Raw genomic sequence first — 26,694 nt, 5'->3', positions numbered from 1 at the left:
GGTTACACAATGATGTGAATGTACTTAATGCCATTGAGCTGTATGCATAAAAAATAGTTAAAATTGTAAATTTCATGTTATGTATATTTTACCACACACAAAAATGACACATTAGCATTGAATCTTTCAGAACAAAAGAGAGCAGGGCAGCTGACGTGGCATGGCCCACACTCCGATCTGACCCCCCCTTTCCCACCCTCCTTTGATTGTGATTTGATAAATTTTCTTTTATTTAAAGCACCTAGTGGCTCAGATGGTAAAGAATCTACCTGCAATGAAGGAGACCTGGGTTCAATCCCTGGGTCAAGAAGATCCCCTGGAAATTTCTTGCCTGGAAAATCCTGGGGTTGCAAAGAGTCAGACATGACTGAGTGACCAATACTTTCACTGATGACTTTTCCCTTAGGTAGTGCCTTGTGGCTTGTCATGAGTTCAGTGATGGAATACTAGTAGTGAGACATGAGTTTCCATCCCCCACTCTCCTGGCATCATGAGTAGCTCAGCCTCCCTGTTCCCAACACTCCACCCTGAACTTGCAAGTGTCTGCTACCCTGTCTTGTGTGCCTCTGCACAAGTTCCCCATCACTGCAAGAGCAGTTTCTGCTGGCTCTTGTGTCTGTGTCACAGGGAGGGGAAGGGAAAGTTTACGGATTGCCATGTATCAGTGTGCTGAACACAAAAACTCTCTTAGGTGTTTATAAAGGTGAGGTGTTTATAACATGTTTATAAAGTTCTCTCCAACCTTTCGGTTTAATGACCTTGGATGTACACTTAATAGAAGCAAGCTTGTTAAGACTTGTATGCTAATCAGAACCACATTCTCTGGGGAAACTTAGGGCAGGGATCACAAAGGCAATTTAGGAAATCACTCAACAGCGACTGAGAATGTTCTCAATGAGTTAGGCATTTGGACGGAACAATATGCTATGAGAGATGGTGGTCGTGTTGAAGCTTAGTTGTGGTGAATATTTTCTATTAAAAGTGAATGAATCACACTTCTACTTGCCATTTTCATCTTCCTTTAGTCATGAGTATATTAATATATACCAGGTTACTAATATTTGTGATTTTTATAACTATATTTTGTGATAATTAAGTGGGTTCTATTACCTATAGAAGGTGAGAGTCCTTAGATGAACTGATGCAGTCTCATTTGTGTCCAGCCATGGACCTTCTCCTGGATCAGCCCCACATCACCAGACCCCTGCCTCCTGCGTCATCAGCTTTTCAGGTCTGTCCTGATCAGACTCCCATGCTGCTGTCTACACAGCTCACCCTCCTGGTCCAGCCCTTCATAGACCTCCCCCTGCCCTCCCCTCCCATTCCTCCCATGTTTAGGAAGCAGCTCCAGGTCCTCAGAGAACAGGCTTCTTTGCCATCTGCCCCCATCAGCCTTTCTAGCTCTTCCCCACACCTACTCGGTAATCCACTGTGCTGGCTTTGTGGGGGTCCTTTCTCACCCCTGTCTGTCTATACATAGTGGTCCCTCTGTCCCAGAGCCAGGGAGCAGTGCACCAGGACACAGAAGGAAGATGGAAGACAGGACCTGACATTCCCTCCTCCTCCTCCAGGTGCAGCCCGTGCCCTCTGTCTTCTCACTGCCCTCAGTGGGTGCACTTGACTATTTATGAGTCTCCCCACCCTCTAGAAGCTATGAATGCAGGAAGGTGCCTCAGCCCAGCATGTTCTGTCCCAGACCCCTGCACCTGCTGTGTCTTCTTCCAGGGATGTTTCCCCAGAGAATCTCAGGGCTCCTGTGTCTCCCCAACTACAGCAGCCCCCTTGCTTTTTCTTCAGAGCACACATCATGGCCTGATAGTACATGTCCTGTACTCATTCAGTGTATCCCCCTTTTACATGGTGCAAAGTAATGTCTGCTTTCTTGGCCTGTGTTGTACGTCAAGAGAGTGGCACCTCAGTAAACCTTTGCTGATTGAATGGATGAAGGTGCGGTTTCTGAATTATTTGTATCCCCTCTACCATGGAATGTATCTCCTCTTAACACAGCCCCTATAGAGAATGATACTGGATTGGCCAAAAAGTTCAGTTGGGTTTTCTGTAAGATGTTATGGAAAAACCTGAAGGAATTTTGTGGCCAACCCAATAAATAGAACACAGCCCTTATATAGATTTAATAGCTAACTTGTTTTTGAATCATTTTTATGACATAACTTGGAAATCTTTACTCTGAAACTTGAAAAATAGACTATCTTCTTCAGTTCAGTTCAGTTCAGTTGCTCAGTCATGTCTGACTCTTTGCGACCCCATGAATCACAGCACGCTCAGGCCTCCCTGTCCATCATCAACACCTGGAGTTCACTCAGACTCAACGTCCATCGAGTCAGTGATGCCATCCAGCCATCTCATCCTCTGTCGTCCCCTTCTCCTTCTGCCCCCAATCCCTCCCAGCATCAGAGTCTTTTCCAATGAGTCAACTCTTTGCATGAGGTGGCCAAAGTACTGGAGTTTCAGCTAGAGATGGATAAAAAGCATTATTTAGGAAAATTTCAAAGTCATTAATTGGCCACTTTGTTGTAATTGTTTATATTACTTTATCTCTGATGGAATGTTAGGAAGCAAACATTTTACCACTTTTGGGTGGCTCCATCTTGGACATAGAAACCCATCAGATTTGATTAACATCTGCCTTCAGGGACTGTTGGCAAGTAATTATGAATTAAGGAGAAACAGTTCCATTAAAAGCTTTAGTACTAAGTCTGAAGAGGTTTGCTCACTCAGGAATCTTAGATACAAATGCTGAACTAAGATATGTCAAAGGGCAAAATGAATCCTTTTGGACTTAATGAAGCAATGGTGTATGTGTCTACATCCTGGGGTCTTGCTTCTCATCACAGACCCAGTGTTCAGAGTGTCCCCTTAGGACTTTTCTGTCATGAGTCCAAAGCACATGACTGCTCATGGTTAGGGAGGAGTGGAGAAGGGGGCTGACATTTACTGAGTGGATTGGTGGTTTCATTTCTCAGCACCCGTGGGTGAGTTGTCCTTGGCCTTGTTTTGAGATGAAGAAACTGAGGTTTCATCACTCATCTGACATCAGGCTCGTGAGAGGGACTGAGCTGCAGTCTTCTGCCTTCACACTCTTCATTTGACTCACTCACAGACTGAGTTCTGGCCCAGGTTCCTGAGATTTGCTCTGTGAGGGACTTGGGCACCCAGAGTACCTGCTTGCAGCCCTGACTGTGGTCACCAGGGCCCCAAATCCAGCCACTTGCTTCCCTGGAGAGGTTGTGGACCTTGTGGGATGAGACTGGGGCTGAGTTCCTAGGGGTTTGCATTAAAAATGTGAAGCAGTTGGAGAAGTTACTGTAAAAACACTTAAGGTTGGATACTGAGAGAGGCTGTTGGCCTTCCAGACCTGCCAGGCCTGTGACTTGCCCAGGTTAGACTTAAGAAAGAGCCCAGAATCAGTGACAAACACACATATGGTTTAATTATTAGGGCCCACTTACATGTGCAAAGGAAATCCTGGAAGGGCATCCTATCATTTGAGGCCCACGTTGGAAGAGGACATGGTGGTAGTCTTTGCTCCAAGGGCAAGGCGGCAGGAGAGGGGGGACATGACCTGTTATAGGGGAAGTTGATGTCAGGGTGGGCCATTGGTCACCATGAAAACCAGCAGAGGGTCATGTCCTTCTTGCCCCTTTGACAAGCATCATGGAGGATTGTGATCTGAAGCTAGAGCCGTCATTAGCTGGGACAAGCATATAGGAAGGTCAGTCATGTAAGTAGGTGTAGGTGAAGCAGACACTGGTCGAGAAGGGGATGTAAGAGAGCAAGAGAACAGCCATTTTGGGTGGCCTGATCACACAAGGGTCTTGGGTAAGAGAACTGGTGTGTCTTTTGGCCGTTGGATGATTCCCATTGTGCTTTGGGCCATCTGAATTCTGTTCTTTAATTTTCATATTTGGAAGGTGTTCAGTCCTTATGAAAGAAGACTGATTTCCTGGATGGGACTGGGACTGTTGTAGAGACTGATGGAGGCCACGTTGGCACTCATTTTCTGTTTAATATTATTTGGGAAGAAGTGTCTAGAAAAGGCACTCTAGCAAAGGTTACCAAGATTCTATTAATTTTTTGTTGTTAATGTATGCATCATAAATCATAAATAATCCCCTAGAAAATTGTCTAAGGAAAATGCACACGTTTTTATATAACATAGATGCCTCTTTTCCCCTTCCCACATAGTGATAAAATATTAAGTTCAGTCAAGTTTTGGAATCTCAGTATTGCTCAATTATTTTTCATTATGAAATGTAAATTATTGTTAAGCTGAGTTTTCAGAAAATATTTAGCAAGTGCCTCCTTCACTGGACTGTTTTTTAGAATTTTTTTTTAGCAGAGCTGGGTTCACATTTGCTGCTGATAAATTTGAGGACCTATTCAGGATCATTGACATATTTGTATTTAATTTGTATTATTTGTTTTTTATTTAAACTATAGACCTTTGCTGTGTTGTTTTTGTCTCATTATGTTTTCAGAATATGTGTTTTCAGTTTGGAGCACCCCCATTAATGTGTATTTGCATTCTATACCTTTTACATTTGTAGGTGTATTCGTCAGGCCTTGAAGGAGAAGATCACAATCTTAGTGACTCATCAGCTGCAGTACCTAAAGGATGCAAGTCAGATTCTGATACTGAAAGATGTAAGTAGTTTCTAGAAGCCTGTGAAATTGCTAGCACTCAGGTGTGTTGAAGGCCAGACCTCCCAGCAGGTCACTCTCCTTGGATTCATGGTAAATGTCCTCTTCTCCCTCAATTTAACTCCCTCTTTTTCTCAGAGCTGATGCTATTCATGTTTTTGAGGATCAATCCAAAGACCTGTAAAGTGTCACTATTAAACTTGAAGCCACATAAACACTAAAGCATATAGGAGTGCTACCACAGGACTACTGAAATATTACTGTTCTATTGAAATTTGTTAAGGATAATGATGCTATTTTATTTATAACTTGTGTTTTCCCCTTATATAACTTAAGTCAAAGTTTTTTACTTGGAAATTAGAGCTACTGAGACCTGTTTGTATCCACATGATTGTCAAGCACAATTTGCCTAAAGTGCATCTTCCATTAACACTAGAAGCAAGGTTGGGAAGCTAAGCACCTGGGTCAGAGATGCCCACTCTGCAGGTCTTCCTGCCCAGGTCTCTATGTGCCCAATATGTGTGGGAGCCTGTGCAGCAGGAGGACAAGGCCCTGCCTTCATGGGACTCCTGTTCTTATGGGGATGGATGTGACAAGGAGGGTGACATACTGGCTGTCTCCTTGAGGAGCTGGTGCCTCATGGGGTCTGGATGACATGAAGGTGGGGGCCATGCAACACCTGGGGGAGGGAGTCTGAGGCAGGGTGTCCTAAGGAAGGAGCTGACCTGGCAGGTTAGAGGAACAGCGGGACAGTGTGTGTGTCTGAGGACAGTGAGCAGGGGGACGTGGAGGGAGCTGGTCTCTGAGCAGTGGGCAGCGAGCCTGGAAGTGGGATGGAAGCCTTGGATGGTCCAGAGCAGAAGAGCAATGTGGCCTGATGTTGGAGTTAAGAGATTCCTCTGATGGTCACTGGAGGGGCGACAGCAGAAGCAGTTAGAAGTCTTAGTAAAGCTGAGGAGACAGAAGTGTGGGCTCAGGATAGGGTATCAGTTTCTAGAGCTGCTGTAACAAAGCACTGCAAACTGGGTGACTTAAAACAACAGAAGTTTATCTTTTTCCTGTTCTGGAGGCTATAGATCCCAGATCCAGGTGCCGGCAGGGCCATGCTGTCTCTGAAGGCTCCAGGGGAGAATCCTTCCTTCCAGCTGGTGGTGTTCATGGATCTTCCTTGTGTTCCTTGGCTTCCAGCTGCAGCACTGTGGTCTCTGCCTCTGATGTCACATGGCCATTGTCCCCGTGTCTGAGTCTCTTCTCATAAGGATATCAGTCACATAGGATTTAAGGTCACCCTGTTCCAGTGTGACCTCATCTTAACTTCATTACATCTACAAAGACACTGAATGCAAATAAGATCATGTTCACAGGCATCATGTTTAGGGCTTGAACTTACTTTCTAGGGGGCTACCAATCAACCCCAACTCCTAGCATGGCTGGGGATGGGGTGGAGATTAGTGAGAATATTTCAGGCTTACTGGTTGTTTGATGCTTCAGACCTTGGCTTCTTTGTTTCTGAGCCTCAGCACCTCCGTCATTAATCCTTGCCTGTTCCACAGGCCCTTGGTCAGTCAGTTCAGTTGCTCAGTTGTGTCTGACTCTTTGCGACCCCATGGACTGCAGCACGCCAGACCTCCCTGTCCATTGCCAACTCCCAGAGTCTACTCAAAGTCACTGAGTCGGTGATGCCGTCCAACCTTCTCATCCTCTGTCATTCCCTTCTCATCCTGCCTTCAATCTTTTCCAGCATCAGGGTCTTTTCAAATGAGTCAGCTCTTCACATTAGGTGGCCAAAGTATTGGAGTTTCTGCTTCAGCATCAGTCCTTTCAATGAATATTCAGGACTGATCTCCTCTAGGATTGAGTGGTTTGATTTCCTTACAGTCCAAGAGTGTTCTCCAACACCACAGTTCAAAACCATCAATTTTTTGGTTCTCACATCCATACATGACCACTGGAAAAACCATAGCTTTGACTAGTTGGAACTTTGTTGGCAAAGTAATGTCTCTGCTTTTTAATATGCTGTCTAGTTGGTCAGATCCCTCATTTGTCAAATGAACTTCTGTCCTAAGAAAGATTATTAAATGCAGAACCTCTGCCTCTCTAGAAGCAATATCTCACGTCAACTGTTAACTGCTCTTTCAGGAATGGGGAGTTCAGGTTTCTCAGATTTGATAACAGTTAATTTCATGTTGGAAGAGGGTGATACTAGTGTGTAAAACCTCAACGATGACAATATTATGAGCACAGGATCAGTGGGAGACAGAGTAACCTATTTAGTTTGTCCCTAGATCTTTTAGGGTCCCTTATTGCTTCTTTTGAGGACACTACCCTCAATTTTAGTGCTATTAGAACAACTATTTGTCCACTCGTGAGCACCCCTGGATGAGTTGGGGTCCATCCTTACTCTTTGTCTGGTTCATCTCTAACAGCAGAAAGGGAATGGTTGCCCTCTCAACCTCTCAGAGTTGTCTGTGCTTGGCTGCTCAGTGAAATTCCTATCCTTGGACCAATACTTGTTTCCTTGTGCGTCTTATAGGTACTATGTAGAAAAAGGTAATTTCATTAAATAAAGTCTTTGAATTTTGCTTCCCAAGTGGAACAAGGCACAGTATACCCTGAATAGTTTTCTAATTCTGTAGTATAGACAGTACCCAAATGCTTCATTGAGTTTCGCACAATGGATCACCTTAGGAGATAGGGTGAGAGAGGTCCCAGCTAGGGTCCTGGGGCACCTTCTTCCATCTGACCTGCCTTAACCAGAGATGCTCTCCTCTGTTTAGTTTTGCATCCTGTGAGTTTTCTCTATATTTTGTTTGACATTGAGTGAATGAGCTGAGCCATATTTCGTGGGGTCAGAATATAGTGAAGATATTTGCACATTATTTTATAGGATTTTGTAAGAGAGGGATGAAGATGAGATGGTTGGATGGCATCACCGACTCAATGAACATGAGTTTGAGCAAACTCAGGGAGATATGAAGAACAGGGAAGCCTGGTGTACTGCAGTCCATGGGGTCACAAAGAGTTGGACATGACTGAGAAACGGAACAACAACAAAAGGAGGGAAACTGCAATGATGTGTCACATGTGTTCAAAGAAAATGATTAGATTGACTGTAGCTTAAACAGTTGCCTGAATAGAGGATACCTGGTTGACTGCTTGTGACTGGTTGTTCTTATGTTTTTATTTTTTAATTTTTTTGTTAGATCTGAGTGCATTGGTTCTTAGTTTTTGGTTTGCTGGCATGGGAGGTCAAGGATTTAGAGCCACCTCAGTCTCATGGCCTCTTTGTTTAAATACTATGGCAGGTAGAATATTGAATTTTCAGCTGGGAACTTCCTGCATTTGTGGGGAAGTGGTAAAGACCATGAAGATAAAGCTCATAGGTACTCTGTTTAGGGCTGGTTCCTACATGTCTTTCTCCCAGTGGAGCACATGATACTATAACAATGGTCTTGAAGATTTGATGAGAGAGCATTACCTCTGGAGATGTGCTTGTTGCCACATCTGGGTCAGCCTTTTTAAGTTTCTTTCCTGGAATATCTTCCCCAATTAACTGTTTACTTGCATTTTAACATGATGCTTCTCTCAATTTCCATGTTGTCCAAAAACACTGTACTGATACTTCTACCCACATCAGTAGTTTTAGCATCCATGAGTTCCCATGGTAGTTATGTCAATGGCCTCCATTTTTAAAACATGAACATACATTTCTTTCATATCCCCCAGCACCTAGCATAGGGTTTGACAGTGAATACCATGCTCATTTTGCTCTTTGGAAGAAAAGCTATGACCAACCTAGACAGCATATTAAAAAGCAGAGACATTACTTTGCCAACAAAGGTCCAACTAGTCAAAGCTATGATTTTTCCAGTAGTCATGTATGGATATGAGAGTTGGACCATAAGGAAAGCTGAGCATTGAAGAATTGATGCTTTTGAACTGTGGTGTTGGAGAAGAACCTTGAGAGTCCCTTGGACTGCAGTGAGATCAAACCAGTCAATCCTGAAGGAAACCAGTCCTGAATATTCATTGGAAGGACTGATGCTGAAGCTGAAACCCCAATACTTTGGCCACCTGATGCGAAGAACTGACTCATTGGAAAAGACCTTGATGCTGGGAAAGATTGAATGCAGAAGGGGATGACAGAGGATGAGATGGTTGGATGGTATCACTGACTTGATAGACATGAGTTTGAGCAAGCTCCAGGAGTTGGTGATGGACAGGGAGGCCTGGCATGTTGTAGTCCATGAGGTCACAAAGAGTCAGACGTGACTGAGTGACTGAACTGAACTGAATCTAGATTTTTTTACCAGAATTCCAAACCTAGAGATAATTTTCTTAGGAAAATAATAATTTGAGACTAGTTAACTTTTCTTAATTAGTATGTAGATTGGATTAATATTATCAAATGTAAATGAATTCCTCTCAAATTCTTTATTTTAGGGCAAAGTTATGCAAAAGGGGACTTTTGCTGAGTTTTCAAAATCTGGGATAGATTTTGAAGATATTATTTTCTGGGAGAAGGTAGAGAAGGCTGAACCATCTCCAGGTCCAGGAACACTCACTCTGATCTCCGAGTCTTCAGTTCAGTCTCAACCGTCTTCCAGACCCTCTTTGAAAGATGCAGCTCCAGAGGACCAAGATGTGAGTTTCTCATCCTGCAACATGCCCTTGTCTGTCTGCTCTTGGTGGCCTCGTGGACCTTCAGTCTGATTCTCTCATGACATCTTTGTTTATCCCAAAGTAGATCCTAAGATTACAAGCCTAATTCCATGGAATTGGTAGAATTAGAAGAGCATGAAGGGAGCAAGCCTGCTTGGTGTTCTCCTTTGGGTGTAGGATGAAGAATCTTATGGAGCTCAGTAGGGGGTGCACTGCTATGAATTTCCAGCTGTTTGTGGCTCATGCTGATATGAGAACCCATCAGTTTACCGTAGTTACATCTACTCACTCTGGTGGCTCCCAGCTTCCCTTATGCATCCAGAGGTTTAATGTGAAGATCTCTTTAGACTGAGTCTTTCTGTGACCACATTAAATCAGCTACTTTTCCTATATGTTGGAATGTTCTGCAGGTGATTGATGGTAATATTTTGCCCCTTTGTTAGATCATTTGTTGTAGGCCAGACACTTTAGAGTTAGTTCTTGTCTTCCTATTTTTTATTACCCTTTGAGACCTAGAGCCACATTGTATTCATCTTGAATGCCCAATGGTCAGCATAGAGTTGAGTACATCTTTGGCTCATGTGACTCTATAATGCATTCTAGGTCCTACAGACAGAAATGAAGAAAAGCAGTAGCTCTCTCTTAAAAACATACACAGGTTCTCTCTTGGTATCCAAGCCCACAATATCCAGACCTAGGAACCTGGATGATTCTGATAAATATTCAAATTAGTCCCTCACATTCTACATTCAGGAATCACTCCCTGAAATTTAGGAATTAAATAGATTTGGGTCATATGCCATCCTGTGCTGTCCAGACTCACATTATTTCAACTTCCTGTGTGGACTCATGTTGCTGTATTTGTCTAGGATTTGGAACACCAAGTATGGTTTACATTTCTATCATTGGAAGTGATACAAGTCATTTAGAGGGATATGTTAGTGCCATATCACTTTGTGTATTATTTTGGAAGAAGCTTCTGCATTTGTACTTGAATCAGGTAGTTGTGCTTGTGCTGAGTCATGATTGACTTTAAGCAAAGCCACCAACAGTGAATAATTTCATGCAAATGATGTTCTTTTTCTAATAGATTTCTGAAAGTAGGATGGCTGAGTCCAAGGGTAAATGCATATGTGGTTTGGCTAGACATTTGCCCACCCTTTTCTGTAGGAAATGGACCATCTTGCACTCCTACGAGCATATGAGATGTATCTGTTTCCTCACAGCTTTGCAGTGGAGGGCATTGTAAACTTTTGAAATTTGAGGGTTCCTTACTTAAAATTTTGTTTTCACTGCTGTTCTCCCTCCCAGACTGAGAATATCCAGGTTACATTACCACTGGAGGGCCGTTTGGTTGGAAGAGTTGGTTTTAAGACCTATGAGAATTACTTCACAGCTGGTGTGCACTGGTTTATCATCATTTACCTTATTTTAGTGAACATTGGAGCTCAGGTAAATAAGAACATTTATTTTGGTTTTGTGCCCTCTTCTTGGTATTTACATATTTTTATACTGTATTTATTTAATTTATTAATATTAACATGTTTAATATATACATTAAGAGATTTATTTCAGAGAATTGGCTCATGAGGTTGTGCAGTCTAGCTGGTCAATGTGAAATCAGAAAGGCAGGCCTACAGGCTGGAACCTCAGGCAGGAGCTGACCCTGCAGTCTTGAAGCAAAATTTCTTCCTCCTCCAGGAAGCCTCAGGTTTTGTTCATCAGGCCTTTGACTGACTGGACAAGGCCACCACAGTGTTGAGGGTGATCTCCTCTACTTCAGTTCCGAGGATGATGTGAATCATATCCGCTGAATACCTTCATAGCGACATCTAGACGAGGGTTTGGTTGAACCACTAGAGACTGGCCTGGCCAAGCTGACAAAGAAACTTGATCATCACAGTTTCTATCAAATTTTTTTTTCTTTGAAAAGTCCTGACTTTTATACTGTTTTTATTGTGCTTTGCAGTCCATTTTGGTTTGTACTGAATGAAATCTGTGAGGAAAATAAGTGAGGCTTACTTATTGAGGTGAGGTTTTGTTTGTATATAACAGAAAGATTCTAGGAAGAAAAAGAATGTCTTGTAAAGATATTAAAATGTAGCATGCCCTCCCCTGACCTGTGGTCATCTGGGGTGTGGGGCTTGGCACAAACCTGAGCTGGAAGGACCGTCTCCACGTTCTGGAGCCTTTCCATCTCCCAACCTAGTGAGCGGGGTGTGAGGCTCAGTGATGTCAGTGTGTGAGTGACTGTTGTTTCCTGCTCCAGGTTACCTATGTCCTGCAGGATTGGTGGCTTGCATACTGGTGAGTGATTCCTGGTCTGACCCAAAGGGCTGTGAAGTCTACATGAAGCCTCACTTTCCCACAGCAGGGGGGTTAGTTGGGGCTTGTTCAGCCTCTTCTTCTGACTCTCACATAGTTTCTCTGAAAAAGAAGTAAACTTCTGGCTGATGGAGTGAGACTATCCCCGTATTTGACCCTCAGCAGCTTCCTCAAATTCTTAGAGCTGACAGTTGTGATTCAAATGGACTTTTTATAAGGTAGACGGACACAGGGCCCAGTGAGCTGGGAACCATTTTCTATCGTAAAACACGTCTCCTAAATCGAGGTTAATTTTTCTGTTATTAACCTAAATTCTATCTAGAGTCTAATATTTTTTCTTTGTCTTCCCTTTTCCCTAGGGCAAATGGACAGAGTACCCTATATGCCATGGCATATGGAAAGGAAGGGTAATTGAGATACCTGATTCTGGCTGGTACTTAACAGTTCACTCAGGTAAATCATCAGGTCTGTTATACAAGGGTCTGAGGTGTTTACTAGGAGCCTGTGTGAACAATGTCTTAACAGATGAGGAGTCTGAGTTGCATTTCCTCTGTGAATTAATTAGAATGAGTATTTTTAAAATCTACTAGAAGAAAGTGGGTGTATGAAGACTCTTAATTTGCTCTGTACTGGATTTTGGTAGTTAAACCAGAATTGCATATTGAGAAAATCAGCCACTGGAAATATGTGCTATTGTCTATTTTAATGGGTTGCTTTAGCTAAAGCTTACATCATTACATGAATGGGCAAGGGGATTAGAAATGGATCCCTACCCTGTTGTTTGGATTGTTTCAATTCTTTCTGAATAAACCATGGCTTTTATTGATCCTGAGTGAAATCCTTTGGCAGCAAGTGTCCCACGTAAATGTGTTATTCCCTTGCAGGTATGCAAACTCCCCTTCACCACACTCATCTCTTGGGCTTCACTACTTAAGAAAGAAGTTAATCAGGGAGAAATCCAGTGTCTAGAAATTAGAATTCCTTCTCTTTCTTTCCTTGAGATCACAATATTATTGTGTCCTCAACTATGTGATTAATATCTGGCTTGCCAGGCCAATATTAACACAGCTCTCTGTGTTTTCACAGGAGTGCTTAGAATATATGTAGCGTTATATACTTTTTAAAGGAAATCCTCACCTAAAATATTATATATTTCCACAGGAAACCTTCATACAAGCTTTCTACAAGGTAGAGTGTGTTATGTTTGTTAGAACCCACTTATTGAAATTTGGTGTCTATTATGTTGATCACTTGCTGAGAAATGTGAATCTATTAGTTGTTTACCTTCTGAATTGAGGAACTATGGTAACTTAAAGAAAGATGGACTTATATTATATATTCATATAGGATGGTGTGTTAGTCGCTCAGTTGTGTCTGACTTTGTGACCCATTGCCTGTGGCCTGCCAGACTCCTCTGTCCATGGAGTTTCTCAGGCAAGAATACTGGAGTGGGTTGTGATTTCCTACTCCAGGGGATCTTCCCGGCCCAGGGATCAAACCAGGGTCTCAATGCACTGCAGGCAAATTCTTTACCATCTGAACTGCCAGGGAAGCCCAGTAGGCTAAGGCAAATGCCCATTGATGGAATTCAGGAATTTGAACAGCTTTCAAAGCTGAAATAACAATGACACATCAGCTAAAGAGGAAAACAAAATATTTGATGGAATGTATATTACAGAGGTTTCTCCACTCTCTTTAGCATTGTGAATTCAAGAGATGTTAGGAGGGCTATTTTCATTTTTGTATGCATAGCAGGTACTAATTTATGTCATTAATAAAGTTAAATTTAGGTTATTGTATTCATTTCCAAATGCTTTGTGTTTCTTTTTTTAATTAATTTAATTGGAGGCTAATTACTTTACAATATTGTAGTGGTTTTTGCAATACATTGACATGAATCAGCCATGGGTGTACATGTGTTCCCCATCCTGAACCCCCCTCCACCTCCCTCCCCATCCCATCCCTCAGGGTCATCCCAGTGCACCAGCACTGAGCACCCTGTCTTATGCATTGAACTTGGACTGGTGATATGTTTCACATATGATAATACATATTTCAATGCTATTCTCAAATCACCCCACCCTTGCCTTCTCCCATAGAGTCCAAAACACTGTTCTATACATCTGTGTCTCTTTTGCTGTCTCACATATAGGGTCATCATTACCATCTTTCTAAATTCCATATATATGCATTAATATTCTGTATTTGCTTTTCTTTCCAACTCACCTCACTTTGTATAACAGGTTCCAGTTTCATCCACCTCATTAGAACTGATTCAATTACATTATTTTTAATAGCTGAATAATATTCCATTATGTGTATGTGCCACAGCTGTCTTATCCATTCATCTGCCAATGGACATCCAGGTTGCTTCCATGTTCTAGCTATTGTAAATATTGGTGCAATGAACATTGGGGTACATGTGTCTCTTTCAATTCTGGTTTCTTTGGTGTGTATGCACAGCAGTGGGATTGCTGGGTCATACGGCAGTTCTATTTGAAGCTTTTTAAGGAATCTCCACACTGTTCTCCACGGTGGCTGTACTAGTTTGCATTCCCACCAGCAGTGTAAGAGGGTTCCTTTTCCTCCACACCCTTTCCAGCATTTATTGCTTGTAGACTTTTGGATAGCAGCCATTCTGACTGGCATGAGATGGTACCTCATTGTGGTTTTGATTTGCATTTCCCTGATAAAGGGTGATGTTGAGCATCTTTTCATGTGTTTGTTAGCCATCTGTAAGTCTTCTTTAGAGAAATGTCTGTTTAGTTCTTTGACCCATTTTTTGATTGGGTCATTTATTTTTCTGGAATTGAACTGCAGGAACTGTTTCTATATTTTTGAGATTAATTCATTGTCAGTTGCTTTATTTGCTATTATTTTCACCCATTCTGAAGGCTGTCTTTTCACCTTGCTTATAGTTTCCTTCATTGTGCAAAAGCTTTTAAGTTTAATTAGGTCCCATTTGTTTATTTTTGCTTTTATTTCCATTACTCTGGGAGGTGGGTCATAGAGGATCCTGCTGTGATTTATGTCAGAGAATGTTTTGCCTATGTTTTCCTCTAGGAGTTTTATAGTTTCTGGTATTACATTTAGATCTTTAATCCATTTTGAGTTTATTTTTGTGTATGGTGTTAGAAAGTATTCTAATTCATTTTTTTACAAGTGGTTTACCAGTTTTCCCAGCACCACTTGTTAAAGAGGTTGTCTTTTCTCCATTGTATATTCTGGCCTCCTTAGGCAAAGATAAGGTGTCCATAGTTGCATGGATTCATTTCTGGGCTTTCTATTTTGTCCCATTGATCAATATTTCTGTCTTTGTGCCAGTATCATACTGTCTTGATGACTGTAGCTTTGTAGTATAGTCTGAAGTCAGGCAGGTTGATTCCTCCAGTCCCATTCTTATTTGTCAAGATTGATTTGGCTATTTGAGGTTTTTTGTATTTCCATAGAAATTGTAAAATTATTAGTTCTACTTCTCTGAAAAATATCATTGGTAGCTTGATAGGGATTGCGTTGAATCCATAGATTGCTTTGGGTAGTAAACTCATTTTCACTATATTGATTCTTCTGATCCAAGAACATGGTATATTTCTCCCTCTATTTGTGTCATCTTTGATTTCTTTTATCAGTGTTTTGTAGTTTTCTATATATAGATCTTTTGTTTCTTTAGGTAGATTTATTCCTAAGTATTTTACTCTTTTCATTTCAATGGTGAATGGAATTGTTTCTTTAATTTCTCTTTCTGTTTTCTCATTGTTAGTGTATAGGAATGCAAGGTATGTTAATTTTATATCCTTCAACTTTACTATATTCATTGATTAGCTCTTGTAATTTTCTGGTGGTGTCTTTATGGTTTTCTATGTAGAGGAACATGTCATCTGCACACAGTGAGAGTTTTACTTCTTTTCCAATCTGGATTCCTTTCATTTCTTTTTCTTCTCTGAGTGCTGTGGCCAAAACTTCCAAAACTGTGTTTAATAGTAGTGGTGAGAGTGGGAACCCCTGTCTTGTTTTTGCCTTTAGGGGAAATTCTGTCAGGTTTTCACCATTGAAGATAATGTTTGCTGTGAGTTTATCATATATAGCTTTTATTATGTTGAGGTATGTTCCTTCTATGGCTGCTTTCCGGAGAGTTTTTATCATAAATGGATGTTGAATTTTGTCAAAGGCTTTCTCTGCATCTATTGAGATAATCATATGGCTTTTATTTTTCAATTTGTTAATGTTGTGTATAACATTGATTGATTTGCGGATATTAAAGAACCCTTGTATCCCTGGGATAAAGCCCACCTGGTCATGATGGTATGATTTTTTTAATATGTTGTTGGATTTTGTTTGCTAGAATTTTGTTAAGGATTTTTGCATCTATGTTCATCAGTGATATTGGCCTGTAGTTTTCTCTTTTTGTGGCATCTTTGTCTGGTTTTGGTATTAAGGGTGCTGGTGACCTCATAGAATAAGTTTGGGAGTTTACCTTCCTCTGCAATTTTCTGGAAGAGTTTGAGTAGAATAGGTGTTAGCTCTTCTCTAGATTTTGGTAGAATTCAGCTGTGAAGCCATCTGGTCCTGGGCTTTTGTTTGCTGGAAGATTTCTGATTACAGATTCGATTTCCATGCTTGTGATGGGTCTGTTAAGATTTTCTATTTCTTTCTAGTTCAGTTTTGGAAAGTTATACTTTTCTAAGAAATTGTCCATTTCTTCCAAGTTGTCCATTTTTTGGGCATATAGTTCCTGATAGCAGTCTCTTATCCTTTTTAATTCTGTGTTGTCTGTTGTGATTTCTCCATTTTCATTTCTAATTTAGTTGATTTGATTCTTCTCCCTTTGTTTCTTGATGAGTCTGGCTAACAGTTTGTCTATTTTATTTATCTTCTCAAAGAACCAGCTTTTAGCTTTGTTGATTTTTGCCATAGTCTCCTTTGTTTCTTTTTCATTAATTTCTGCCCTAATTTTTATGATTCTTTCCTTCTACTAAACCTAGGGTTCTTTATTTCTTCCTTTTCTAGTTGCTGTCAGTTGTAGAGTTTGGTTATCTATTTGATTTTTCTCTTGTTTCTTGAGGTAAGCGTGTATTGCTATGAACCTTCCCTTTAGCACTGATTTTACTGAGTCCCAAAGGTTTTGGGGTTGTCGTGCTTTCATTGTCATTTGTTTCTATGCATAGTTTGATTTCTTTTGTGATTTCTTCTGATTTGTTGGTTATTCAGAAGCGTGTTGTTTAGGCCTCCTTATGTTTGTATTTTTAATAGTCCTTTTTTTCCCCTGTAGTTGATATCTAATCTTACTGCAAATATCTAATCTTGTGATCAGAAGAGATACTTAGAATGATTTCTTTCTTTCTTTCTTTTTTGTTTAATTTACTAAGGCTAGATTTATGGCCCAGGATGTGATCTATCCTGGAGAAGGGTCCGTGTGCACTTGAGAAGAAGGTGAAAGTCATTGTTTTGGGGTGAAATGTCCTATAGATATCAATTAAGTCTAACTGGTCCATTATATCATTTAAAGTTTGTGATTCCTTGTTAATTTTCTGTTTAGTTGATCTATCCATAGGTGTATTAAAGTGAGTGGTGTAGTAAAGTCTCCCACTATTACTGTGTTGCTATTAATTTCCCTTTTCATACTTGTTAGGACCTTACATATTGTGGTGCTCCTATGTTGGGTGCATATATATTTATAATTGTTATATCTTCCTCTTGGATTGATCCATTAATCATTATGTAATGTCCTTCTTTGTTTCTTTTCACAGTCTTTATTTCAAAGTCTATTTTATCTGATGTGAGTATTGCTACTCCTGCCTTTCTTGTGGTCTCCATTTGCATTAAATATATTTTTCCAGCCCTTCATTTTCAGTCTGTATGTGTCCCTTGTTTTGAGGTGGGTCTCTTGTAGACAGCATATGTAGGGGTCTTGCTTTTGTATTCATTCAGCCAGTCTTTGTCTTTTGATTGGGGCATTCAACCCATTTACATTGCCATTTACTTTGTTGTTTGGGGTTCAAATTTATACACCTTTTCTGTGTTTCCTGTCTAGAGAAGATCCTTTAGCATTTGTTGAAGAGCTGGTTTGGTGGTGCTGAATTCTCTCAGCTTTTGCTTGTCTGTAAAGCTTTTGATTTCTCCTTCATATATGAGTGAGATCCTTGCTGAGTATAGTAATCTGGGTTCTAGGTTTTTCTCTTTCATTACTTTAAGTATGTCCTGCATTCCCTTCTGGCCTGAAGAGTTTCCATTGAAAGATAAGCTGTTATCCTTATGGGAATCCCCTTGTGTATTACTTGTTGTTTTCCCCTTGCTGATTTTAATAATTGTTCTTTTTGTTAGATATTGGTTAATTTGATTAATATGTGTCTGGGGTATTTCACCTTAGGTTTACCCTGTTTGGGACTGTCTGGGTTTCTTGGACTTTGGTGGCTATTTGCTTCTCCATTTTAGGGAAATTTTCAACTATTATCTCCTCAAGTATTTTCTCATGGCCTTTCTTTTTGTCTTCTTCTTCTGGGACTCCTATGATTTGAATGTTGGGGCATGTGACATTGTCCCAGGGGTCTCTGAGGTTGTCCTCATTTCTTTTAATTCTTTTTTCTTTTTTCCTCTCTGCTTCATTTATTTCCACCGTTCTATCTTCCACCTTACTTATCCTATCTTCCACCTCACTTATCCTATCTTCTGCCTCAGTTATTCTACTGTTGACTCCCTCCAGAGTGCTTTTGATCTCAGTTATTGCATTATTCGTTATTGATTGACTCTTTTTTATTTCTTCTAGGTCCTTGTTAAACATTTTGCGCATCTTCTCAATCCTTGTCTCCAGACTATATATCTGTAACTCTATTTTGTTCACAAGATTTTGGATCATTTTTCCTATCATTATTCTGAATTTATTTTAAGGTAGACTCCATATCTCCTCCTCTTTTGTTTGATTTGTTGGGCATTTATCATGTTCCTTTACCTGCTAAATATTTCTCTGCCTTTTCATCTTGTTTAGATGGCTGTGTTTGGGGTGGTCTTTCTGTATGCTGGAAGTTTGTGGTTCCTCTTTATTGTGGAGGTTCCTCCCTGTGGGTGTGGTTGGATGAGTGGCTTGTCAAGGTTTCCAAGTTAGGGAAGCTTGCATTGGTGTTCTGGTGGGTGGAGCTGGATCTCTTCTCTCTGAAGTGCAATGAAGTGTCCAGTAGTGAGTTTTGAGGTGTTTATGGGTGTGACTTTGGGAAGCCTGTATTTTAATGCTCAGTGCTATGTTCCTGTGTTGCTGGAGAATTAGCTTCGTATGTCTTGCTCTGGAACTTGTTGGCTCTTGGGTGGAGCTTGGTTTCATTGTAGTTATGAAGGCTTTTGGATGAGCTCTTATTCATTAATGTTCCCTGGAGTCAGGAGTTTTCTGGTATTCTCAGGTTTTGGATTTAAGCCTCCTGTCTCTGGCTTTTAGTCTTATTCTACAGTAGCCTGAGGACTTCTCCATCCATACAGCACCAATGCTAAAACATGTAAGTTAAAAGAGAAAAGATTCTCCACAGTGAGTGACACCCAGAGAGGTTCACAAACTTACATGGAGAAGAGAAGAGGGAGGAAAGAGGTAGAGGTGACCAGGAGGAGAAGAGGATGAATCAAAAGGGGAGAGAGAAATCTAGCCAGTAATCAAATTCCTGTTTTGTCCACAGCCTGGAACATCCAGAGAGGTTCACGGAGTTACATAGAAAAGAGAAGAGGGAGGAAGGAGATAGAGGTGACCAAGAAGAGAACATGGGGTGTCAAAAGACAAGAGACAGATCTAGCCAGTGATCATTTCCCTAAGTGTTCTCCACAGCTCAGAATACCCAAAGAGATTCACAGAGTTGGGTAGAGAAGAGGTGGGAGGGAGGAGATAGAGGTGACCTGGGGGAGAACAAGGAGAGTCAAAAGAGGGAGAGGGCAATCAAGCCAGTAATCATACTCCTAAGTAAAAATGGGTACTGAAGATTGGATTCTTAAAGGTACAAAATTGATAACAAATACCCAAAAACAAAGATTGAAAATCAAGGATAGAGGTTAAACTCTCAAAAATACAATATTAAAAAAAAATCACAAAAATTATAAAAAGCATATATGAAATTTGCTTTTAAAATAGGTTCTTTTTTGGCAAGATAATAGTAGGTTATAAAAATGAAAATTAATGGAGTAATAAAGTAGTTAAAATTAAAAAATTTTTTAAATGATAATAGTAAAATATATCTAGGAATTTCTCTGGAGCTATTGTAGGCAGTGATTGGCCAGTTCAGTTTCAGATAATTCCTTGTTCCAGCTTATACTTCTTCTCAAGGTCTATAGGCCCCTTCCAATGTAGTCAGTGCTAGCTACAGGGTTTTAATCTGTTGCACCTGCCACTTCCAAAGTGGTTCCCTCTGTTTATTTTGGCGGCTTTTTTTGAGAGTCTCTTCAGTGTCTAATTTCCACCCTGACACAAGGGAGCAAAGGTGGTCACTTATTTAGGCTCACTTGTTCAGTTGTGCTGTGGGGAGGGAGGAACGCTGCAAACAAATATCACTGGCATGTGTGGGGAGTGCTCGCATTGTCTGGACCACACTGGGTTTGCCCCCATTCATGGCGCCTGTGCTTTCCCTGTCTACACTGCTCAGGCTCCAGGTTGCTCTGCAGGGGAACTGTCTAAAGTGGGCCCTGGGTTGCGTGCACTTCCCAGGTCTAAGCTTCTCAGGTTCAGGTTCTCGGGTACTCCACAAAGGCACATACTTGGTTGGGCCTGCGTTTTGTGCCCTTCCCAGGTCCAAGGAGCTCAGGTGACGAGGTGCTTGGTGAGCACACTCCCCAGGTGTGCAGTGCGTCATATCGCCTCCCCGGTCCCAGCAGCTTGGTTTCCTGGGAGCATAGTGGGAGCACCGTCCCACGTGTGCGGTGTGTCTCCTCTGGGGAGCTGATCTCTGGCTGTGACCCTCCTGGTGCATGTCAACCGTCCAGGTTCCCAGGAACATTTGGTTAGCAACTGGGAGCCTGCTTGCAATTTGGTGGAGGATGCCATTTCTGGGGCTGAGATTGCCCCTTTCCAGCTCTGGCTGTCACCCGCCTGCCTCTATGCCTCTGGTGGGGGATGGGCCAGTCCGCAGCCGGCTAGCTCTCCTCTGGTATTCACTCAGTCCTTTGTTCTGTGAGTGGGCCTTAGGTTAGAGCTTTTCACGGGAAAGTTCTCTCTCTCTCTTTCTTTTTTTCTCTCTGGCTATTCCACAGTTTCAGTTGCTGTCTCACGTTAGCTCCCTCAGATTGTCCTCAGGGCATTCAGGCCTGGTCCTTACCATAAGCAATGCAGCCCGTGCCTCCCTGTTCAGCCCCCGCTTGCTGGTGGCAGATGCGAGCATCTGGGCTACTTCCCTGCTGGGAGTTGTGGTTAGGCACATAATCTGTGGGTTTTATTTATTTATTTATTTTCCTCCCAGTTATGTTGCCCTCTGAGATTCCAAAACTCCCCACCTACCCGCTGGTGAGAGGGTTTCCTGGTGTTTGGAAACTTCTCTTTCACAACTCCCTCCCCAGGATGGGTCTCTGTTCCCTACCTCTTTGTCTCTCTTTTTGTCTTTTATATTTTGTCCTACCTCCTTTCGAAGACAATGGGCTGCCTTTCTGGGTGGCTGGTGTCCTCTGCCAGCATTCAGAAGTTGTTTTGTGCAATTTGTTCAGCATTCAAATGATCTTTTGATGAATTTGTGGGGGAGAAAGTGGTCTTTTCCTATTCCTCTACCATCTTAGGACCACCCCCATGCTTTGTGTTTCTATAAAACACTTAGTGAGAGATTACTTGCTCATTTTGATTAATTATCTCATGGTAAAATATAGTACATGTTTTCTTGCAATTCAATTATTGAAGAGATTGTCTGCTTGCAACTTAATATGGTCTTTTTATACTCTTTAAAGCTGCTTGGGCATGGAAATAGTTACTTTACATGGAAGTAAATTTCCATATACATTTACCATTTATGAGGAAATGGTAAGTCATCTTTCTTATCCCTTTTAATTCATGGTGGTATCAAAATATTTCTCAATTTTAGATTATGGGACATGTTGTAAAGAATGAGATTTGAAATATGGAAAAAGGAAGATACTACTTTTTATCATTTTCTTTCTTCTGAGTTTTTATTAGTACTTGTAATTGGATTAGGAAAATCTGAATTTGTATTTTACACCTGATTTTTTTCCCTCATGTTGTTTCTATTTAATAAGAGAACCATACTTATTTTCATGTTCTTCTTTGTAAATATACCTAGTGAATGTATTAAACTCTCATAGAATCCATTATATATTTATTCTATAGTCTATAGGTGAATTTATATATAAATCATAGAATAAAACACATAACATTTTTGTAAGCTGTCTGCCATGCTTTCACATAATTGAAGGAAAGGCAGAGATCTTTTGCTGAGTGATGTTACTTTATTTCAGTTCTAACCATAGGTATCATCCTTTTTGGCATCACAAAATCTTTGTTGATGTTCTACGTCCTTGTTAATTCTTCACAAACTTTGCACAACAAAATGTTGGAGTCCATCTTCAGAGCACCAATGCTGTTCTTCGATAGAAATCCAATAGGTAAGTCAGACACCAAGTTTCTCAGTAAGTATGTCTTATTAATGCGTTTAGTTCCTGATTACATTTGATATTTGAACATGGTTGAGATACTTAGAAGATAATCACTGTACATATTGATCTATTTTCTGCAAAAAACTTTACTGATCTGAATATAGGGGCATATAAATTTTTATTCCAATTTTAGTGTGTGTGTAAAGATAAATGTTCACTTTGCAGAATGATTTAGAAACCCATTTGTTATGTGGCATATAAAATATCCTATGTTAGATGCAAACATGTTTTAATGTTGTTGACCAGTTTTTAAAAGCTGGCTATGTGTCATATAGTGTTAAGTTAGGCTGTTGTCTAGATAGGACCTTCTTACAATGAACCTGAAAGAGACAGGCTGTGTGTTTCTTTCTTTTCCCATCCATTTCTGGATGGGAACTCTGACATATGCCCATGCATTGAGGTTTACATAAAAATTCATTAAAATACCAAATTGGTAAAATGTAAGCATCTTTTTCAAAGAAACTAACTTTATAGTTTTACAGTGGGCACTTGGTGACATGTAAGACCCTTTATAGTACATAGCACATGGATCTTCAGTAGTAAGTTTCCCAATATGAGTGTACCTGGAGGTTTCTCTGTGGTTTTTTCTTCCACCTTGAGGCCTTTGACTTGTTTTGCTTCTGAAGGTAGCCTCCTGACCTGGGTTTCTATGAAGCGTTATTTCATCAGTGTACATGCCCCTCTGTTCAGTTGGTTGCAATTGTGCTGAGGCCCAGGGCAGCTTTGTTTTTGTAGGCGATGATTGACAGGACTTGTTGAAGCAGGTATGTAGACTGGAGGGAGGACAGGAGTAGCCTTAGGCTGGTCATGAACTCACCATGTGACCAAGGCCAAAGCAGATGGATCCTATTGGGCAGGCAAATCTCAAGGCACAGTGTGGTCTGTCTTGGTTTAAAAGTGTGACTCTGCCTGAAGTCAGCTGCCTGGGTTCAGTCCTGGTGCTAGTTACAAATGGTAATAGCAGGTTATAGTTATATTAATGTAATTCTTATGTGCTGGTTACTTAATTTCTTTGTGTCTGTTTTCTTATCTCCAAATGGGGATTCTATTAATACACTTTTTGACTCTGTTATAATAAGCTTATTATAAGAAATAAGCTTATTAATATACTCACAACACTTAGCTCATGGTCAGTGACTAGTGAACCTTACTGATGATGAGGAAATGCTATCTAGGAACTTCCTTTCTTGTGAAATGGGAGTAATTTCACATGCCCTTCCTGTTTCATCAGATTCTTGTGAGGATTAATGCAAACTATTCAGGGAATCATCTTGTGTAGATGTATTCAAAACATATTGTTTAGTCCAGGCAGTGAGCCAAGCACAGAATGGTTAACTACAAAGGCCCATACAGATCTCATTTTATTATGAAGCTATTTGGAGGAAGTATTTGGAGAAGTCCATACTATTATGGCTGTGAAGTTGCTCCACTTTGTCAGTTAACATAAAAACTATGGGCATCAAGTTGAGAGCCTTAAGTGGGACTGGATTTCTGTAATTTCAGCCTCTGGGTGCTCATGACCACAGTTAACCAGGTTCTTCATGTTCAAGACCTGTAGGCTTCTTCAGATGCTGATTTATTTATTATTCAAGGATTTGGGATCAAGTTTAAATCTTCAAAGTCTCTAATCTTAGAGCAGTCAGCACACTGGTGCTTGTCTTCCTCCCCGTCCTCTATCTCTTAGCAGAATCTCATTCCTTCAGGAAAATAGAAGCCCAAATAAGTATTATACTGCAAAAATTATAGGCCTGCTTTGCCCAAAAGGCTTCAGGGCCATCAATTATTTACTTCTTCAGTGATATATTCAGTTGAACTCTTTCCTATAGTTTATTGTCAAAGTAAAATTTACAATAGATTATTTATGGTGGACTTGATTGCTGGTTTGTGATCACATGAAGAGAAAACCACATGTATTGATACTTTGGAAGCTCTGGCTCCTAGAACCAGACTATCCAAGCTTCCAAATTCTGTGTCTGTCAATCAAGGAAATGAAACCGTCAGACATGTAATACATTTCCCTGGGGTTTAGCTGAGCATTGAAAGCAAATCGTGGTGCTTATGTGGGTTAAATATTTGGTACCTAATAGTTTTACCTTACAAACTAAGATGGTATGGGGAGGGAGGAGGGAGGAGGGTTCAGGATGGGTTCTTAAATTTGTAAGGAATATATTAAACTAAATAAATAAATAAATAAAAAGTCTAATTAAAATCATGAAAAAAAAAAAAGAAATAATGAGGAATTCAGCCATTTTTAAACATAAGTAGACATTTAAAAACTATTATTGGACAGGGAGTTGGGATGTAGGTGGAGATATTAGATGTTCTGGTTCTGCCAGAACAGAGCTTTGGAAGAGCTGTGCCAGCTACTTCTCTTGGCTTCAGGTTCTAACAGGTAAGAAGAGGGGGGCTTTTCACTCATCAAGCATTTACTGATCATGTACTGGTTGTTAAGTTGTGGTCCCCAGCATTAAGACAAGCAGTCCCTGTCTTTCTTCTTATTCTTTTTTCTTTTTTTGTAGTTTTCCAAGTTTATTTCAGTTTATAACATAAGGTATTTCAAATAAATCCTTAATTATACTGCATGCAAAAAAAGTGCCCCCAATTAAAGTCATCATGAGCAAAGGTTATTGTGATGTGGCCGGTTGTTAAATAGATAATTAGAAAGTTATTTTTTTCCCCCAAATAAAGATATTGTGTCTAAATAAGAGGGAGAAAGAGAGATTCCATTATTAAACTTGGAAACAAGGAAGTAGTGATATCAACTTGCTGGGCTGAAAAAGAATTTGCAAAAACCATCCAGGAGCATCTGAGAGCAAGTGACTGGGAAAAATCATGTAAGGCAATTTCCCAACACCTGACCCCCACAAAAGAGGGATGTCATTGTTAGTACTGTGGTGTTAGACTGTTGGACCTCTTTCTTTTGAAGTGTTTATTTTTAACTTTTTTCTTTATATATATATGTGTATATATATGTGTGTATATACACACACACATATATATATATATATACACATACACACTTATTTATTTATTTATTGAAATATTGTTGACTTAAAATGTTTCAGGTGCCCAGCAAGGTGATTCAGTTATACATATACGTTAATTTTTTGTAATTTAATTTTATTTTTTAAACTTTACATAATTGTATTAGTTTTGCCAAATATCAAAATGAATCCACCACAGGTATACATGTGTTCCCCATCCTGAACCCTCCTCCCTCCTCCCTCCCCATACCATCCCTCTGGGTCATCCCAGTGCACTAGTCCCAAGCATCCAGTATCATGCATCGAACCTGGACTGGCATCTCGTTTCATACATGATATTTTACATGTTAACAGTCTTATACATATACATTATTTTTGAAATTATTTTCCATTAAAGGTTATTGTAAGATATCAACTATAGTTCCCTGTGCTATATAGTAAACCTCTGTTACTTGTTGCATGTCTATTTTTTTAAATTAGACATCTAGCATTCTATTCATACTAAGTCAAACAAGTGGAATTAAAATGTCATAAATTTTTTAGTTAGGCAAGAATTGTTCAGTTTTCTAAAATACATATATTATACATATTATTTATATATATATATATGTATACACAAGTTTTTCTACTATGCTTGATAAGGGGTTGAGAAAGAACATCAATAAAAAAAGATGGAGACTTTGGAAAACAAACAAATGAGATGGGAGTACTGAATATGAAATAGAAAGAATGAAACAAGTTAGGTAAAATTAAAAGATAACCATATAGTCTAATTGTTTTTAAACATGGCTGCTTATTAGAAACATCTGGAGTTCTGGAGAAAAAAAGCAATACCTTGGTATTTATATTTTTCAAAAAATTCCAAGATAATTCTGATATGCATCTGGATTTCAAAAAGTGATTACAGGGTTTTGTATTAAATAGAAGTTTTGATGATACAGATTTCTACTATTTTTCTCTTGACCAATCATGATACAATGGTATTATGTGAGTAATGGTTACATAATCACAATAGTAAAAGATGTTTATCAAATAAATCAATAACCAGACCAAAAAAGAAATAATAATTAAAATTGCAAGTCATAAAGGGAACGTGATTAACTTAATAATATACAATAATCACATACAATTTGGGAGGATCAAGCAGAGTAACATGGTAAGTGGAAATGCATCCATGCAACATGTTCTCATCTGCTCAGCCAGTCTCTGTCTTTTTTGGTGCATTTAATCCATTTATATTTAATGTGGTTATCAATATATGTGATCCTATTACCATTTTCTTAATTTTGGGGGGTTTATTTTGTGTAAGTCTTTTCTTTCTCTTGAATTTCCTGCCTACAGAAGTTCCTTTAGCATTTATTGTGAAGTTGGTTTGGTGGTGCTGAATTCTCTGAACTTTTGCTTGTCTGGATAGCTTTTGATTTCTCCATCAAATCTTAAACAA

The 26,694-nt window shown here is 40.0% G+C and overlaps 1 protein-coding gene across 1 annotated transcript in view; it reads left to right on the top strand.

Annotated features, from left to right (window-relative positions):
- LOC100337390 (ATP-binding cassette sub-family C member 4-like) overlaps positions 1-26,694 on the top strand; it is a 209,452-nt gene that overhangs the window by 74,315 nt on the left and 108,443 nt on the right. Inside the window, 7 exon segments of the mRNA XM_059892309.1 lie at positions 4,569-4,665; positions 9,106-9,306; positions 10,636-10,716; positions 10,719-10,776; positions 11,594-11,631; positions 12,009-12,102; positions 22,069-22,215. Coding sequence (XP_059748292.1) covers positions 4,569-4,665; positions 9,106-9,306; positions 10,636-10,716; positions 10,719-10,776; positions 11,594-11,631; positions 12,009-12,102; positions 22,069-22,215 — 716 coding nt within the window.

Source organism: Bos taurus, chromosome 12 (genome assembly GCF_002263795.3).
Source record: "Bos taurus isolate L1 Dominette 01449 registration number 42190680 breed Hereford chromosome 12, ARS-UCD2.0, whole genome shotgun sequence".
Taxonomy (NCBI): Eukaryota; Metazoa; Chordata; class Mammalia; order Artiodactyla; family Bovidae; genus Bos; species Bos taurus.
The sequence above is the reverse complement of the archived record's forward strand: the minus strand, read 5'-3'. Positions and strand labels throughout refer to the sequence as shown.